The following is an 18,630-nucleotide window of genomic DNA, read 5'->3' as shown; positions in this document are numbered from 1 at the left end:
ATTTAATAAAAATGAAATCGAAAATTAAAAAAATATATATTAATAGTAACTGATTCTCTAAATGAATACTTTTAAATACATTTCTTATTGTTATATTTTAATTTGGATTAGTGTGAGTTTGAGTGGATGAGTGTTTTAATCGGTAACAAAAATATTTGAAGCGACAATGAAATAGTGACTTATACTTAGTATACGTTTAATATATCGTTGAGAAAATATTTTCTTTTTTTTTTAACTTTCAACTGATACCTTAAAAATATGAGTGAAAAAAATTATTGAGGATTTTGAATCTGTAATTCAAGATAAGTTCACAACTTTTTGAATAGATTCTAAAATTAATTTTGCTCAAAGTAATGTTAAAAACTTTATTGTATCTATACTATCTTGTTTTCTAAACCAGAAACTGGTTTCAAAACAGCTGACATACCATGACGGTGAAAGTAAACTAGTGAAACGACCGGGTAGCAATTTGAATATGCGGCCACACTTGTGATTAACTCTCACGATTTGTATAAAGGCTATGCGATTTGTACGCTACATAATGCTGAAACTTAGTACATATTTTATGTTACATTAATTAGTTACACACTTTTATTTATTCTTAGGCCGTATTTACAGAACTTTTGTTAACTTTTTTTTAAGCATTGCAATAATTACGTTTTAGACTTGTTAACGTTGTTTTGTATATAAAAATGTTTTGATTTAGTTAATTTATTGATCAAGTTTCCCACATATCAACAAAAATATCCCATTGTTACAATGATATCCAATTCGTGAACATGAATTTGAAATATATATTCTTATTTGGGATGTTGACGATGAATTATTCGAGTCTTATGTGCTTGGAATATTCGAAAGGCTTTAATGAGTCTGCAGTTATAAACACAATTCATACGGGCCAAAGCAAACGAACGAGTAAATTTCTATTTGACACAATTTTTCGCATAAGTTCGGGAGTATCAAATGCTTTTGGACTTTCCGATACAGAAGACGATGTTGAGTACACCGAGAATTCCAGCCTCAAAAATTGTGATTGCGGTACGTATACATATATTTAAATGATTTTGATTTCATTTAATATATTCTTTGCTTAAAAGAAATATCAGGTGACTGACCTATTTAACCAACTTAATTTCACTTTTACAGACTGTGGTTTTTCCAATGAAGAAATAAGAATCGTTGGAGGAAAACCAACCGGAGTTAACCAATATCCTTGGATGGCGAGAATTGTTTACGATGGAAAATTTCATTGCGGTGGCTCGTTGCTGACCAAGGATTATGTGTTATCCGCCGCTCACTGTGTGAAGAAGCTGAGAAAGTCGAAAATAAGAATTATTTTTGGAGACCACGATCAAGAAATCACTTCCGAGTCTCAGGCCATTCAACGGGCTGTTACAGCCGTAATAAAACACAAAAGCTTTGACCCAGATACCTACAACAATGATATTGCTCTGCTAAGACTTCGCAAACCCATTTCGTTTTCGAAAATAATAAAGCCTGTATGTCTTCCGCGGTTTAATTACGATCCTGCAGGTACGTATTCTTTCTTTATAAATTTAAATCAGAAAGGAAGTAAGTCAAAATCGATATACCGTGGCAACTATTACAAAAAAAAAAAAATAATATAAAATGATTATATTTCGAATATTATATTATGTTTATTGTTTCTGTGGAAACTGAATAATATAGTCGTCCGATCCGGTCCGTTCCGACTTCTATATTACTTGAAATAGAAACTCGAGTTTTGGGAAAGTGTCATCTAAATAGTTTTAAAACTGAATTACCAGTTTTCGTAGAAATGGACAGAATAACGAACGGACATGGGAAGATCATAAATATAATAGAAATATATACTTTATAGGGTTTAAACTATAAAATATCAAAATATAATTAGTCATAAGAATTTAAATACCATGTCTCTTGTAACATTCTAGATATTAATTTAATATTTTTCCAGGCCGAATTGGAACAGTTGTTGGCTGGGGACGCACGTCCGAGGGCGGAGAGCTCCCGTCCATTGTTAATCAAGTGAAGGTTCCCATTATGTCCATCACGGAGTGCCGTAATCAAAAATACAAAAGTACTCGAATTACCTCATCGATGTTGTGCGCGGGCAGGCCGAGTATGGACTCTTGCCAGGGCGATAGTGGAGGACCGCTGTTGTTATCTAATGGAGTTAAGTATTTTATCGTCGGCATTGTTTCCTGGGGCGTCGGATGCGGCCGCGAAGGATATCCGGGTGTTTACTCAAGAGTGAGCAAATTCATTCCATGGATTAAATCAAATTTAGAAAATACATGCCTGTGTTCTTAGTCAATGTTGTATGGAAGTACACGAACTTATTTATTGCCTAGCTAAGCCGCAACCATGCAGTCGAAAATAAAAATTAAAGTTTCATTAAAATTTATAGTATTCTATTTATTTTTGACCCGTTTGGTCAATAACTTAAAAATTTTAAGAGGTAAGGATCGAACTAAATTTGACGTATATATATTGAAGTGTATATAAAACATACGAAAGTATTATATACTATGAGTTATGTGTATATCGATGTAAATGCTATTGCTACATTTTCTAATAATAGTCTAGTATACTATATTACAAAATGTTTTTTAAGTGCTAAACGTCCCTGTACCTATTACTTATAACTGAATTCGCCCCTTTTAACATCTCATTTGATATCTTTCCACAGCTTGAGTCATTGACGGATGGTATTCTGAGTGCTGCATGCAAGGGCATTATAAAATCGGTGTTGGCATTGGAACCCAACTGATAATTCTCCATAGCCTCGTAAATTGACTTAAAGAGCGGTTGCCTGTCCGAATGGAAGTATCCACGATTTCCGTGGATCACTTTGACGCCAGCGTGAGACATGTTGCAAATGCTCATATACATGCAGTGATCTGGACGGTAGTTGTATTCGCATGGCATTATGTACAGTTTATCAGGATGATAATAGAATAGTATGTTAATTATGTCTTGATCTCCCCAAATAATACGTAGCTTGTACTCCTTATGTATAGACAAGATATGTTGTTCCCATTTCATTTCCCTCATTCGTGTGAGATTCATCAGCATAACGCCGGAGTTAACTCCGAGTCGTCCGTAGAATGGATGTCTGGCAAAGCGGTTGTACCATCCAATATTTTCGTTCTCATGTTCGGGCGTCAGTGCGGACATTTGAGTCTCATTGAACTTCTTAAAGAATTGCCAGATATCGGAGATCGGTGACAGAAACAAAATATCCGTGTCGACATATAGCAAAGAGTCCACATTAGTTAACAGCGACTAGAACAAAATGAGTTTATAAGTATTTAAAATGTTATTTATTTGTTTTACACTTACCGGCAAAAATAAACGTTGAGCTGCACACGGCTTGAATAGATTTTTCCATTCGACCTCATTGCCACTAGGGAACTTTAGCGGCAAAATCTCGAAGTCAAATGTAAATGGCTTAATGTCTCGCCAATCTGTAAGCTTTTCCCTGAACTCCTCATCCTTTCCATCTTCAGTGAAAATCACAAATTTAAGATACTCCTCGTCATAGTTAAACAAAATTGCCGATTTGATCATCACTAGGGTCTCCTGTACCCTTTGACCGCAGCAAACCACCACTATATATAGGGGGGTTTTCCAAGCTTGTCTGTAAAGTAAATTGATTGAGAAAGTTTAAGTGAAAATGATTCGTCATCAATATCAGTATGCCTAAAAGAAGAGTGGTTCGATTAGTTAAAATGACTAACATTTTATCGGTTAAATGATTACCATTTAACGCGACAAAAGGTGAGACAAAAATTCAAAACTTTCTAAGCTTTATTTAAAATATAAAAAAAGAATTAATTATTGTTTTTTGAGGTATTGATTGTGGTTTAAGTATATATGTATATTTGCTTTTCAATAAAAGGTATGTTAATGTAACTATAACAACCGGATAATTCAATACTAAAAACAAATTACAAATTATGAACTATAGTTTTTAGTTTATGTTACTGAACTACGTTTTTAAAAAGTATTTTTTTGAACATAAACAAATATCATCATTAAATAAACAATACTATATTTTCTACACAATATTTAAAACCTCTAAAAATGCAAATTATAATTATTGTTTAATACTTACGCTTCATTATAGCTGGCTATCTTTCCTTTATAATCAGTGACCCAAGAAGGTTTTTGATGAACGAAATAGGAAATTATTGCTAATGCAATTAAGCATAGCAGACACATGTGCAGGTGTTGCTAAAATATTACAAATATTTTATATTTACTTAAAAGTAAGACTGTGCTGACAATTGCCTTTCTATAATCATCTTATAACATTTATTTACCATTTTAAGATTTTGCGTTGGCAATGTTTTTGCCGCAAATTGTTTATGTTTATTGCGTAGGTAGCCGAAGATGCCATAGTTTTCCCCAGCAACACGAATAATATCCGCACAAACCTTAAGTTAAATGAATAGAGCAATTGGCATTGCTTAGTTTGACATAATGAAAACTCATGGTAAATGCATAATATTTTAAACAATGTGCAAAAAATCTATGCACTAGCACATTTATAAAACAGTCGTAAATATTTTTGTGTTAGTCAAGATAGCGGCATTCTTAAGGGTGGATTTAATATAGTTGAAATTGGAACAATAAGAACCAAGTCGATTAATTTGATGGTCAATTAATAAATAAATTCCTACCATTACTTGTAAGAATAGTTAAAAAATAAATCAAATAAAATGAATATAAGTTAACTGAAGTTTCTTGGCATTTTAAAATTGTGTATATCATATATTTTAATATATTCCACATTCGGGGTGTATTTTTACACCGTGTTTCGTTACCACATGTTCCTGTCAGCAGTTGTCGATAAGTTATCGATATCAAGTCAAGTGGTGTGGGTATTTTGTTTTCATTTATCTTTAACCGTACACGTGCAGGCAGGAAATAATAACAAATAAATATGCTGCGAAAACAAGCCAGGCAACGAAGGGAATATCTCTACAACAAAGCACTTACCGAGCGCCTGAAGTCAAAGCAAAAAATTCAGGAGACCGTTGTTCAAAGCATCAACGAAAACAAGTCCATTGGTTCTAAAAATGTGAAGAAAAGTTTGACGGCGTACAAATCGCTGAAATATGCTGATGATGGTAAATAAAATAAACATTAATCATTTATTTTTAAAATCAGGTTCCCATAGTAAATGGAACCACATAACATTACTAAACCACATTTTTGCTAAAAAAAAAAGAGCCAAAGAGCTCAGCCCAGGGAGTTAAGCACCTGGTTTTTCTCTTACAGAAATTTGGAAGAGGAATACAAAACAAGTAATCGTGACTGTTAATTAGGAAGTAGAGATTGTAATGCAAATTCCGAGCTAACAAGATTCATATAGTAATTTCCTTTGCGTGTTTGTAGGACAGACAGCGATAAAAAAATAAATGTTTATTCTATTGCAATTGTTGCCTGTATTTTAACCAAGGTGGTTATCCGAATTTAAATATTTACTTAATATGCATTCTTTATATTATTCATTCTATAAATCTAATGACGTTAAATTTGGTTTATAATTTAGAACTTTAAGAATGTAATATCCTACCCAAGTCCTCAGTTTAAAAACTATATTAAGTTTATTAATCCAATAACTTTAAAATTGTCATATAAATAAAGATTATTGGAATGTAATATCTTGTCCATTTTCTTAATTAAATGTTTTAAAATAAATGTTTTGGATATGATGAGGCTGCTTCCCCATCTTCTTTTTGGGAACTTAATTAGGTACAAAACTAAGAAACCGAAAACAGGATAACAAATTTAAAACACTAATATTCTTACTCCGGAAAATACTTTTTTACAATGGGATACACGATTAGTTCTTCAATTCAGTTAAGCTTCATTGATTTGATAATGTAGTTCAAACTCTAAAAATGTAACTAATATTAATCAAAAATGATTATTTCAGGTGTCGAAGACCGCACTGTTAATGATGAATACCACTATGCTGGCTGCGAAGATCCCAAAATAATGCTGACCACCTCGCACAGCCCCTCGTCCAGATTGAAAATGTTTATGAAGGAACTGCGTCTGATATTCCCGAATGCCCAACAGATGAACAGAGGCAACTACCAGCTGCCTACACTAATGCATGCCTGTCGTGCCAATAATGTAACCGATTTCCTAATTGTGCACGAGCATCGTGGTATACCCGACAGCCTTGTGGTTTGTCATCTTCCGTATGGGCCAACTGCCTTCTTCAACATATCCGATGTTGTGATGCGTCATGATATTCCCGATATTGGACACATGAGCGAGCAGAAGCCACATTTAATTTTTAACAACTTCAAAACGCCCATCGGTTTGAGAACTGTCAAGATACTTAAACACTTGTTCCCAGTGCCGAAGGAGAACTCCCAAAGAGTAATGTCCTTTTTAAACCACAACGATTCGATTATATTTAGACATCATCAGTACAAATATGTGAACAAAGAACTGGAGCTCAGCGAAGTGGGACCACGATTCGCTCTGAAGCTGTATCAAATTAAACTTGGAACGTTGGAGAACATTAAGGCGGCTGACACTGAATGGATTAATCGACCATATATGAACACGTCGCAGAAGAGGCTTATTTTTTCAAACGATCCGGGAATAATAAATAAGGACACTACCGACGTCTAGGAATCTTTGTACAACACATAAGAGGAAGCGAAGTAATAAAAAAATAAAAATAAATGTTTTTGCCCTAAAATTTTAGTGTGTTTACTTTCATACTGCTCATAATGGACACACACATGATCAATAACACTACTATACAAATTAAGGTCAATTATAATTTACTTTAGAAATGACAATTTCGTTTTGTTTGGTGCAGTTGGTAACATAAATACATTTTAAGTTCCATTTTATACTTTGTATACATAAAATAAAATTTGGCTTTGAAAGCCGATTTTTGTTCCTAAATATTTTTAGTTTTTCCATGAATATCATTATTAAACTTTTCGAAAAATACTTAAAATTGTCAAATACAAAAAAAATGGTTTATAGAAATAAAAGATTAAGGTAATTTATACGAACGTTTTAAAAAACTTAGTGCAATTCCATAGTTTTTAAATAATATCTTACAAACATCTAAAGTTCAGTGTTTTAAATGCTAATATTAACGCGTATTACATTTTTAAGCCGCCGGGAATTTACATTCAGCAGATGAATTTTGATAGTGGCGCGAATAAGTTTTCTTTTATGCCAACATTTTTTTACCCAATAAATTTGCAGATAATACATGGTCAGCAAACTGCTTTAGAGTCCAAGCAGTACAAGAGTATTTTAAATTTGTGGCCACGCCCCCTTCCGCCCTTTTAATTTACGAAACTTTGGGGAAGCCACACTTGGCATATCAACTTTTTTGGCCAATATAAGTTTGTTTTGGAAATACATATAATAAATAATTCTTTTCAGGCATTATTTAAGAATAATACAATAAGCAGTTCGAAACACCAAAATTATTTAAAGTGAACTAAAATCAGGGAATTCTGGTTTTGAAATACGAAATGAATACTTTCCAATCCAAGTTATGTTTTCTTTTTTCTACATCTTAGGCCCCAAACGGGTCATTAAATTTTAATGTTTTTGGGGGAAAAAGCCACGAGATCGATGAAAATTATTTTTACACAACGTATTTAGTTGAGTTGGTTTGTATTTTAATGTACTTGGTCTATAAAAATTGAATTTAGGAAATTTATAGTTTTTTTTTAACAGAATGGTTATATAGTCGAAAAAGTATACCCGCATATATTCTTCTAAGCCATTTGAAGGTATTTATTACCAAAATGACATAGGAATGTAAATATTATAGCACCAGTCAAATGTGAATATTTAAAATTACAAAATGTAAGTAATATTGGATAGTAATTTTGGATGGATTTTCTTGAATTGGAAATGGCTTTGCAGAAAAGTGATCCAAAACCTCCACTTCCAAGGCCATAACTTTTCTTATAGATATCCGATTTTAAAAAGGAATGGCTCAATAAGTTTGTGGTCCTAAGCTCTAAAAATCTGCGTTTAAACTTTGGTTTGTAATTTTGGGTCGATTTTCTTGATATTTTACCCCTTTCTTTTTTTCCAAAAATGGCTTTGCAGAAAAGTGACCTACAACCTGCACTTCCAAGGCCATAACTCTTATAGATATCTGATTTTGAAAAGGCATAGCTCTATAAGTTTGTGGTTTTATGTTCTTAAAATATGCGTTTAAATTTTGGTTTGAAAATTTGGTTCGATTTTCTTGAAATTTAGATGATTTTAAGGCCATAGCTTTTTTCACAGAAACCCCATTCAAGCCAGCCCAAGCCCCTTAACAAGATTGTGTATTCAGTTACTATTAATGTGAAAGATTTTGGCTATAATCGAGATAATAAATGTGACAGGAAAATTTCTTTCATTATTGCCGACTAAGCCAAATAATTTAAGGGACCGTATTGGGCCTGCATCCGCCGTTCCATATCAGTTAGTTAGATCAAAGGTTAACACGATCTAATAAGGTGTAAAACACCTGACAACACCAACCATATAATTAAACGTGTTTATACTAATTCTGTCTATCATTTAACAGCTGTCTGATGTTAATGATGAAACGGACTGGACGGAACGCACCGCATTCTCCTAAATAGCCAGATAGCCAGCCTGCACAGGCTGTTAGACCTGGCAGCCTATTACTGGTAATGCCGATGATCAGCAGGCCGGAGCATACGATTTCGCTCCGTTTGGACCACATACTATACAACTTGATCCCAATCCCATGAAACAATAAAGGGGATGAGCACATACGTACCTATATATGGTACGGTGTGGTATACTATACACTCATGTGAGAAAACAAGAAATTCGTGTGTGCCTTTGCCTTTTTACCTTTTTACCAAGTGATCGCGATCGCCCTTTTCTAACACCTTTTCTGTGGCTGTGGTTCCTCGGCTCGATCTTAAATACAGGCGTGCCGCTGCGTTGTCGGCGAGTAAAAAGTGAACAAATGAGTGCCGGTCGATTATTTAAAGCCAATATCTCTAATTACGGTTCTGACACATAGCACAGCAGTTTCCTTTTTTAATTTATGGCTTTCGTTTAATGTAAACTACTTCTTAAGGCATTGTTACGCTCAGTTGGACAGGTGGTGCATTAGCCGGCTAACGTCGGATATTAAATTAAATATACCATCCAGCATTGCACGTTATTATTTGAAAAAGATGGTCAATAAATAAACAAACAGAAGTATTGCCTTTTATATTTGAGCGGTCTTCTTGATGAGGCTCTTTGGGGCATAACAAATTGAGAAGGATTTGTAAAAGTACAATTCTGTATTAAATTGTGTTTACTAACATATTTTATTGTTTTATAACAATTATTTCTTTAATAATTTGAAAAAGTTGTTGCCAAAATACAATTTGAATTTAACTTGTGTTGTAATTAAAGTTCTGTTTAATAAATTGCTTTCTAAGATGTCTAGTTTAAGTTATTAATGTTTCCTTATTTAAGTAACAAAGTTGGTTTTTTACAATTATTTTAAAAAATCACATTGCACATTTTTATTATAGTAGTATTGGTTTAAACAAAGCCTAGAACTCTTCAATATTTTCTTTTATTTTAAAAAGTTTCTTCCGATCCAACTTAGATATTTGATGGGTGATTTCAAATTTAAGGCAATTAATTAACTCAAATGCTTTATTAGACACGGAAAGAATTAGTTAATGAACTTAAACATAAATTGATTCGTTCCATCCATCACTAATAATAACAAAGCTTTAATTTTCATAATTTTGATTGTTCTTTCTTTGAATTTTTAGACTAATGATTGTATTTCTATCAACATTATTTTATGTTAATAATCATTTGCCAATTTGAGTCTTTTAATTGTTTAAAAATTGTGAAGGTTCACCTAAACCCTATTGAATCATTTTAATAATAGTCTTTGTGAGAGTAAAACGAGATTTTCAATAAATCTACAATGAATCGGTTGGGAGTCTATCATGGTAATTGGCAGCTGCAAAAGTTATCAAGCAAAATGAATAATGTAAAAGTCAGTTTTGTCAGCAAAGCGAAAAATAGATTTTTAATTTGGGTAGGGGACATGTTTTGCTTTTACGGATTTTGTGTTTATTTTCATTGGTTTCCGTTTCGGTGATGTTCAACATTAAATGGATGATTGTAACAACTGTTAGCCGTATACCGAAGCGAATGGAGTTTAAGCGTAACTTTCTGTTTGTCGGATGTCCTGATTATTACGCATTTACAAGGCAAATGTCAAACCTACTGGGTGGGTACTGAGCAAAAGCAACAACAACCACAAGATTTATGGTTGCGGGTTAAATACCTTGACCATCCCTCTGTTAACAAAATCCTTATAATGCGTTGTAATTGTTTGGCGTGAAATTTGTTGTGATTGTATCTGTTGTTACACTATGTTTGTGTGTACGCCCGTTTGATTAAGCAAACCTCAGCGGCTATAATTTTATTAAAAATATGGTTCTGGGTAAAATGTAAATTTATGTTTGGCATTTGTCACGCTAGCACATTTTGAACGCCCATTCATGTTTTAGTAAATGGTTTTTAAATAAATTTTAAATAAGATTCACGGTGGAAGTACAAAATTAGGGCAGAATCTGGTACCGAGGATTGAGAAAATGTGTTTGTTCTCATGCAAACGCCACCGTAAATTGAGTAAAATTTATTTGTGGATGAAGACACGATCACATTTCTCCATCACCAGTTCTCAAACTTTTAGTAATGCTATTAACTTACCAATTTGGATAAAATACATGTATTTAAATTAGGTCTGTAACAATTAAAGAAAAGCTTTACGATTCGCATAAACTACCATATATTAAAAAAAACCATTTTTTTTAAACTACGCTTTATTCGTTTTATTGTTGAAATGGGAAAGTCCGGCAGGAAAAGTTGAAGTTTAAATATATATACAAACAGAAATAATTATTTATTTGGCTATAACTTTGTCAAAAACAACTTTTCACTAAATTGCAATGCCTTCCAGAAATTTAAAAAAAAGGTTATCAAACAGTTATTTGTTCACGTAATTCGGTAAGAATATTTCATAATTAACTTTCAATGGAAATGTTAATGTTTTGATTGGATTTGTTGAATATCAATCATTAATTAGTTAAGACGATAACTATATTCTTTATTTGTTTTCAACTTGTTTTAATAATAAATGAAAATGCGGTTAACATTTTTCAATTGTGTTTTTGATAACTATCGCTGCTCCACTTTCACAATCATTTGGTTTTATTTGATTACAAAAAATAAATAATGAATGTATAAAAAGACATATTGTGTACAAAACAAAAATAAGTCATTTTTACAGAATATTCCATACTTATTTCTTTAGCCATATTTACAGAATAAGCCGTCTGAGGAACAATATGAAAATTTATTGAAAGAAATTATAAATCTATTAAAATTTGAGCATCTTAAACATTTTGGATATACGGGTTTACTTTTACAGAGTTCTGACCATAATTTAGTAGAAGTAAAACTGTCATATGAATAATAAAAATTATAGGAAAATCCTCACAACATCGTAGCTTATTAACACTTTTAGGACATTAGTAACGTTATTGTTTTTTAAAAATTAAACAACTGTAAAAACATTTAGATGCGAGAAAAGGTATATAGTCGTTTAATAGAATACTATATGGTGTTTTTAAATAGTTGCTTCCATTACTTGTTGTTGTTTGTCTTTTGAACAATAATTTGTATTGAATCTGTAATTTCTCGTAAAAATTCATTTTTTATGCTTGTTAACGCTACAAATGTATTTAGATGCTTCCTTTTTAGGTTATTTATATTGCTTTACTTCTATTCTTAATATTAGTTTAATTTTAAATAATAATATTAATGGAAAAAATTGTAATGCTTTTTTCTATTTAGATTTAATAATAAATAATGGCTAAATTTCCGTTAAAAGGCATGTAATGAAGACTCAGAATGGTTGCTACAGCTCATAATAAATATGCGTTCACTATTTTAGTCGCTAGGGATGAAGTTTACTTGGATAGAAACTAAAAACTGCAATGGAGGACACTCCATTATTAAAATGCAGTATGGCCGCGTGGGCTCAATTAATGTCACACTTGCATAAGCAACACGGCGTGATACGACCAAAAATAATAAACCCATTAAATGGACAACTACTCGCAATATGTACATTTGTAATTATATGAATCATGCAAAGTACATATTTATATGTAATCTCGTTGTGAAACTGCCTGAAAATGTAACGAGCTGTAATTTGATTATTTATAGCATGTAATTTTACGCGCTGATTGAATTTTTGTAGATATTTAAAACTTGTTAATGGGTAATCGGAAGTGCTACCGAAGCCATATTTATATGTCCATATGAATTAAACTATACAATTTCATTACAATGCGGAGTTGGCTCCGCCCCAACAAATGTATTGTGAGCAATGACCAATCCCGTCCTAGGTTTTGTACGTATAGACAAGCAAGGGAGCGAGATGTCAGATAGCCATTGTCGTCGTGCCATCCCGCTTCAGTGGTACGAACCCCACTCCACTGGAAATTCCATACCCGTGGCCGAGCCCGTACCCGTCCTACATCTCACATCCCACATTCATTCCATTCTCTCTCTTTTCGAGCCAGTTTGCCGCCCTTCAAGTGCGGCACATCGCTGTTAACCTTCGCTCGCCGAGCACCTAATTATCGCTATGAGCGGCACAATTATGGCCAAATAAGATTGTTATTTATAAACAGATAAATAAATTATTACTTGACTACAATATCCGTTAAGGGGAATAATTCTATAATTAACTTAAGCTTTGACCAGGAGAGATGTTTGGAGTTTTATTGCATTGTCTTTTGCAAGTCGATTGAAGAAGTATTTAATTATTTAATAAGTAATTGACATATTTTAATTATTTAATGAAATGTTTCTACCAAAATACGTATTCGACAGGCTTGTCCTTAAAATAGTTTTTTGTTAGAAAATTTTTGTATTAAAATATTTAATCCGTACAAATGAAAATTATTAAAAAATCATTGACATAAAAAAAATATTTTTTTTTAATTTAATAAAATGTTTGTTCTACATTACGTATCCGACTGGATTGTCAAAGAAATTGTTTTTGGTTTGTTAAGAAAATTATTTCTTAACATTATAAATAACCGAATCAAAATATTTGTTTGGTATTTATTTAGTTGGCATTTTTATATAATTATTTGTTTGTTTATTGTTTATTTAAAATTATTTTTTAGAAATCTGAACAAATTAAAATTTAAAAATATCACTTTATAAAAATAAACATTTGTTTTTGTTCATTAAAACTATTTTTTCAGCCAAAGAAAATAATTTATCTTTGAAAAAAAAAACATTTAAAGTAATTAAAATTCAATTATAGTCTCTAAACTTTTCTTTAATACTGCTTAGCCACTCATTTTCTTTCGCGTTACCCAGATTTCATTAATTTACACTTGGAAATGGAAAGAATGCAGACTCATTAATAGCTAATGCGATTTAATACACCCATCCAGGCAGATTGCGATTTGCTGGTCTATCAGGCGCTCTATTAAAGACAATTATCCATCCTAGTGTTAAATCGACTCTCGCGAAATCGCAGTGCAGCCATATAATACCATAATACCAAAACAGAATAACAAAACACAAAAACACAGGCCCAAACCCACACGTTCGCCGAATGCGGTGGCAATGTGCTTTGGCTTTTACGTTCTGTGGAATCATGGTCGAGTCCCAAGCAGGCAAATTAACTAACAAGATTATGAAAACGTAAAATCAGTAAATCGGTAAAGTGGTTGTAATTTTCTTTTTCAACACCTCTCTCGCATTGGGCCGTTAGCCAGAGCCCCAGAGTCTCGAAGTTGGAGTCTCGAAGTCGAAGTCGTAGCCATGGCCAGAACCAGCTGCCGGGGCGGCTGCTCTTTTGTCCGGAGCAGAGCTGAGCCAACGCCAACATCAACGGCAACTGCAAAGGCAAAGCTAAATAAAACCGACGAGATACTCCCCTGATACACCAAAAAAATCGGGTGGGTTAAATTCACCAAAGATCACAGAAAGAAATCGATTGTGAATGTAATGTTGGGACCTTTGAATCTTTGTCAAATGCAGTCTAATTTAAAATAATTTTTTAATTTTTCTTCTTGCTATAAATTATTAATTTAATTAAAATTAAACCAAACTAAAAAATAAACAAACAAGTTGTAGCTTTAAAAAAAATACGTATACGCTTTATAGTAAAGGTGGTTTTATAATTTTTGGAAGTAGCAATAGAGCCTTGTTGAGCTTGTTCAATATTACTAATAAACTCAAACTGATAAAATAAAATACATTAATTTTTTTTACTTTTTAAAATATTTTAATATTATATCATTGCATGTGGGATAGGACTTACAAAAAAAGCTCTAGACCAATTCTCCAATGTTAAAACATAAGATTCGCTTAAAATCAGCTCATACGAGTACGAGCTTGTGTCTGCGCAGTTGCCGCAACCACCGGAAGTTCATTAAAGTTAGATCTTCTTAAAATTACGTATACGCAAAAAAGCCATAGCTGGTTTTTGAACTTTTGGAAATAGTCGTAGCCATTGCTAGATTTTGAATATCATAAAAAAGGATAGGGCTGCTCTAAGCCCTTTTCCCAGTGCTCAAACTCAAAAGCCCCTTGAAATTGGCACACATTTCTGCCAGTGCATTTGCCGCAACCACCGGCGGGGCATTAGCTCTTCGCCAGAGCGAAATGGAAGTGGAAGTGGGAGCGGAGTGCGGCCTGGTCAGACTGGTTTATTCGTTTAGTAAATCTCAGACTCTTTGCTTTGGCTCTCCTCGCCGCTTTGAAGTTTCGCCGTGGCGAAGAGAGGGGTAGGAGGAGGTGGGAGGTGGGAAAGGGAGAGAGATGAGGGAGAGGGATGATGCATGTTCGCATCGCGGTGATTGGGAGAGAGCACGGGGGCAATGATGTGAGTGATTATATTTTGATTGCATTGCTCACTGTGGTTGGTTGTGCGACGGAGTAGGGAGTTGGGATGGTTAGGGACGCTAAGGGGGAAAGGGACTCAGCGGCATTGCTCACTTAGTACAATAACCGGCACGTCGTCTGCCAGTCTGCTGAAACAGTAATTTTTTGTGTGCCGTGTTCTTCGTTTGTTGTCGTTTGTTTTGTTCCCGCTCTATCGCTATCTTCGCCCCAAGTTTTCGCTCTGTTAGTATGGCTAAAAGTATAGTGGTATAGTATAGTAAAGCCCACTACCACCACTCGTACGTTTATATTCGTATTCAGCTTTTGATGGTAATTTGCCAGGCGGGCAGGGAAAACCTCAGTGAGAGTGCTTTTACAGCCAGTGTCGTCGCAGCCGGAGCTTATAACGAGCGTAGTTCTTGCGCAGAGTTTATTGCCGACAGTTGGCGCGATCTTGTTTGCCGTCGCTTCGTCCATATCTCGTCCGTATCGTCATGTCGTATCGTATACACCAGCGAGCCCCCAAAGGGTGTTTATATGTTCCAGCGACGGCACAAACGTCGGGGTGTGTGCTCTTCCTAAATATCCGGCATTCAGGCAATTAATTTAGGATATTATCAAAAAGGAAATAATATATAATACACAAATATGTAACATTCTGCTGTTATAAAGAAAAGCAAATATTGTGTTACAAAGCCTAAATCCCGCATTCAGGCAATTAATTTAGGCTAATAATATAAAAAAAATTAATGACTACAAGAAAAATTTATGCATTACACAAATATGTAATGTAATTGATTTTGTATAGCAAACATAGTGTTATAACGCCCAAGCAATCCCAAAAATTCTACGGCATACAAAATTTAGGATATTATAAAAACAAATAACAGTATTACGTGTTTAAAAAAAGCGTGTGTCAAGCAACCCAATATAGCCTCCACAAATTTTTAACTCTGTGAGACGAACATTGTGTAATAATGCCCAGGCCCTTGCAAAAATCTTATGGCAAACAAACAACTCGCATCAATACCTACAAAAATCAATTGTAATATGTAACACTGTGATGTGTTGAAATAAAACCAAACACTACACTGTGTAATAATGCCCAGGCCCTCGCGAGAATCGTACGGCGAACAGAAGCCCCCCTATTCGTACATTTCGCTGACGGCCATGGCCATCTGGAGTTCCCCGGAGAAAATGCTGCCGCTGAGCGATATATACAAGTTTATTACGGACCGATTTCCGTACTACCGCAAGAACACCCAGCGCTGGCAGAACTCGCTAAGGCACAACCTGAGCTTCAATGACTGCTTCATCAAGGTGCCCCGACGGCCGGATCGACCCGGAAAAGGAGCCTACTGGGCCTTGCATCCGCAGGCTTTTGACATGTTCGAGAACGGCAGTCTGTTGCGGCGGAGAAAACGCTTCAAGCTGCACAAGAACGACAAAGATCTGTTGAACGAAGAGCTCACTGCCCTGGCCAATCTCAATAGGTTCTTTTTCACCACCCGGAACGGAGGCAGTGCCTCGCATATGTCGCCGCTGGACATGAACAACCCGTCGATGAGGCTGGATCCTCTGCCCAGGAGCACAAATCATATGCCGAACTCAATAGGTCTGCCGCATGCCATGCCAAGCTCCATGGATCACACGAATCTCTCGGACATGGGTCTGTCCAATCTACCCGCCCTGACCACCAGTTCCGACATCGAGGGTCCGTTGAGCCTGCGGCCGAAGAGATCCTTCACGATAGAGAGTCTGATCACGCCCGACAAGCCGGATGTTCAGCCGTCGGAGGACGACGACGACGACGAGGATGACCGCGTGGACATCGATGTGGTGGAGTGCAGCGGCATCAGCCGATATCCCGCCTCCGAGGAGTACGCCTTGTCCGCCAGTCGATCGAGCCGAACGGAGGATCCGCTGCCGCCGATGCACACAATAAATGCCGGAGCCCACGGCGTACCTTTCCTGCACTACGCTGCGGGAGGAACTGGACTGCAGGCCGCGGGGATTCACAACAGCAGCCCCACCACCTACGAACTGGCCATTTCACATCCGCTCTTCATGATGGCGGCGCCCATTGCCAATATGCACAACATTTACTACAACAATGTAACCCTTGTCGCCCCGGCGCAGCAATATCGGACACCCGAGGTCCCCAATAGAATAGACAACGACATGCGTACGATATAGAGATAAGGCAACACTATATGTACTATATAGCATTATTTATGAACGATATATATACATATGTACTATATATCCATCCAAACGTAGTTCCTTTTGTATTAAGGTTAATTGTAATAGGACCAAAACATATGGTATACTTCATTCTTAGGCGTAGAGAAGGCATGTAAATAAAACGCTTGTTATACAAATTTTAATAGCTTGTATTGCCTATCCGTACTAGTAAATTATTTATTTTATTTGTATCAAACCTAGTGCATAAATCGATCATTTTGTGAAGAATATAAACATTTAAATAACTGAAAAATACTAGTGTTTTCGTATTTACACAAATGGTTGAGATCTGGTTACCTTCGATATCGATTTAGTGGTGGATAAAAAAAGAATTAAATAGGCTTATTTTAGTGACCAAATCGAATATGAAAATAAATTTGCAGATGTCTGCAACGCAATTACTTTAACAAGTATTTATTTTACCTTTAATCTAACTTAAACGAGGGAGAAAGCTTACTTTTTAAACTAGTCACGTTTTGATTATCTCTAAACTGTAATGGTCAACAATTACTCTTGCTTCATATAATTATTTATTCAAGCTAAAAAATGATAAAGAGTATTGATAAATCCGTATATTGTTGACCCGAAAGAGAACAACGTACACTTTATTTTAATTAATATTATGTGTTGTTTGAGTAATTGTTATGAACACGTTTAAACCATGGCCCAACTCGCCAAAATTGACCATTTATATATACACAGCAAAAAATAAGGGTTGGAATATTTTATGATGATAGCTTTGAACTGCGCGAAAAACTCTACGTTCAGTATGGCAAATCAACGACTACTGTGGCATACAGTTACATTGATAAATCTTAATATAAGACAAAATACAGTATGAAATACACAAATTTTGAATCCTACAGCTGTAGGATATATTATATTTACAATTTTATTTAAATTTGTCCGATTAGTTCCGTTTGCTAATCATACATGTAATAAGACAATTACGAAAATGACAAGTCTCTAAAGTTTAAACAAAGCTATACCCAAAAAAAACTTATATATTAAAAGTTTTATTTTGATTCTTTCGTGGTATTAATTTAATTCTCATCTTATTAAGTAATTTTCCATATCACATACTTTAAAATGCATGTGACAATAGTCCAACTTCCATGACACTTTTTTTTTAGATGTATATTAACTCGCCTAGTGATGATTATCAAGGAACATATCATTGTTATAGTTTATATAGTTGTCTAAATTTCACAGCGTTGTCAACTTCTGACCATAATTGTAAGTAAACTAGTTCTTTCTGTTGAATAGGTGTGGCAATTAAATATTTTTTAATAACTCTTCACAATTTATGTTTATTCTTAGACTTTAAAATGGCCTATCGAGAAAATTGGGAAACGTACCTTGTACCTTTTATAGAGTAAATATACTATATAAATATTTATTCTTCTCGCT

General features: G+C 34.4%; 4 protein-coding genes across 4 annotated transcripts; 3 read left to right on the top strand and 1 right to left on the bottom strand.

Annotated features, from left to right (window-relative positions):
- The first annotated feature begins 536 nt into the window (after positions 1-536).
- LOC108144062 (trypsin-1) lies at positions 537-2,403 on the top strand. Its single transcript, XM_017268707.2, has 3 exons — positions 537-1,038; positions 1,147-1,533; positions 1,958-2,403. The coding sequence occupies exons 1-3, from the start codon at positions 780-782 to the stop codon at positions 2,311-2,313; spliced, it is 1,002 nt and encodes a 333-aa protein (XP_017124196.1). The 5' UTR covers positions 537-779; the 3' UTR covers positions 2,314-2,403.
- Positions 2,398-4,587, bottom strand: LOC108144061 (glucoside xylosyltransferase 2). Its single transcript, XM_017268706.2, has 4 exons — positions 4,329-4,587; positions 4,121-4,239; positions 3,346-3,643; positions 2,398-3,288 (listed from the first exon to the last, which is right to left on the bottom strand). Exons 1-4 carry the CDS (start codon positions 4,329-4,331, stop codon positions 2,620-2,622), a joined length of 1,089 nt encoding a protein of 362 aa, XP_017124195.1. The 5' UTR covers positions 4,332-4,587; the 3' UTR covers positions 2,398-2,619.
- A 297-nt stretch (positions 4,588-4,884) lies between these two features.
- Positions 4,885-6,945, top strand: LOC108143780 (U3 small nucleolar ribonucleoprotein protein IMP4). Its single transcript, XM_017268307.2, has 2 exons — positions 4,885-5,138; positions 5,951-6,945. The coding sequence occupies exons 1-2, from the start codon at positions 4,952-4,954 to the stop codon at positions 6,661-6,663; spliced, it is 900 nt and encodes a 299-aa protein (XP_017123796.1). The 5' UTR covers positions 4,885-4,951; the 3' UTR covers positions 6,664-6,945.
- Positions 6,946-15,161: 8,216 nt separating this feature from the next.
- Positions 15,162-17,461, top strand: LOC108143782 (fork head domain-containing protein FD4). Its single transcript, XM_017268309.2, has one exon. It carries the CDS (start codon positions 16,078-16,080, stop codon positions 17,170-17,172), a length of 1,095 nt encoding a protein of 364 aa, XP_017123798.1. The 5' UTR covers positions 15,162-16,077; the 3' UTR covers positions 17,173-17,461.
- The last annotated feature ends 1,169 nt before the right edge of the window (positions 17,462-18,630 follow it).

The sequence above is a fragment of the Drosophila elegans genome, unplaced genomic scaffold (genome assembly GCF_018152505.1).
Source record: "Drosophila elegans isolate 14027-0461.03 unplaced genomic scaffold, ASM1815250v1 contig_468, whole genome shotgun sequence".
NCBI classification, from domain to species: Eukaryota; Metazoa; Arthropoda; class Insecta; order Diptera; family Drosophilidae; genus Drosophila; species Drosophila elegans.
The sequence above is the reverse complement of the archived record's forward strand: the minus strand, read 5'-3'. Positions and strand labels throughout refer to the sequence as shown.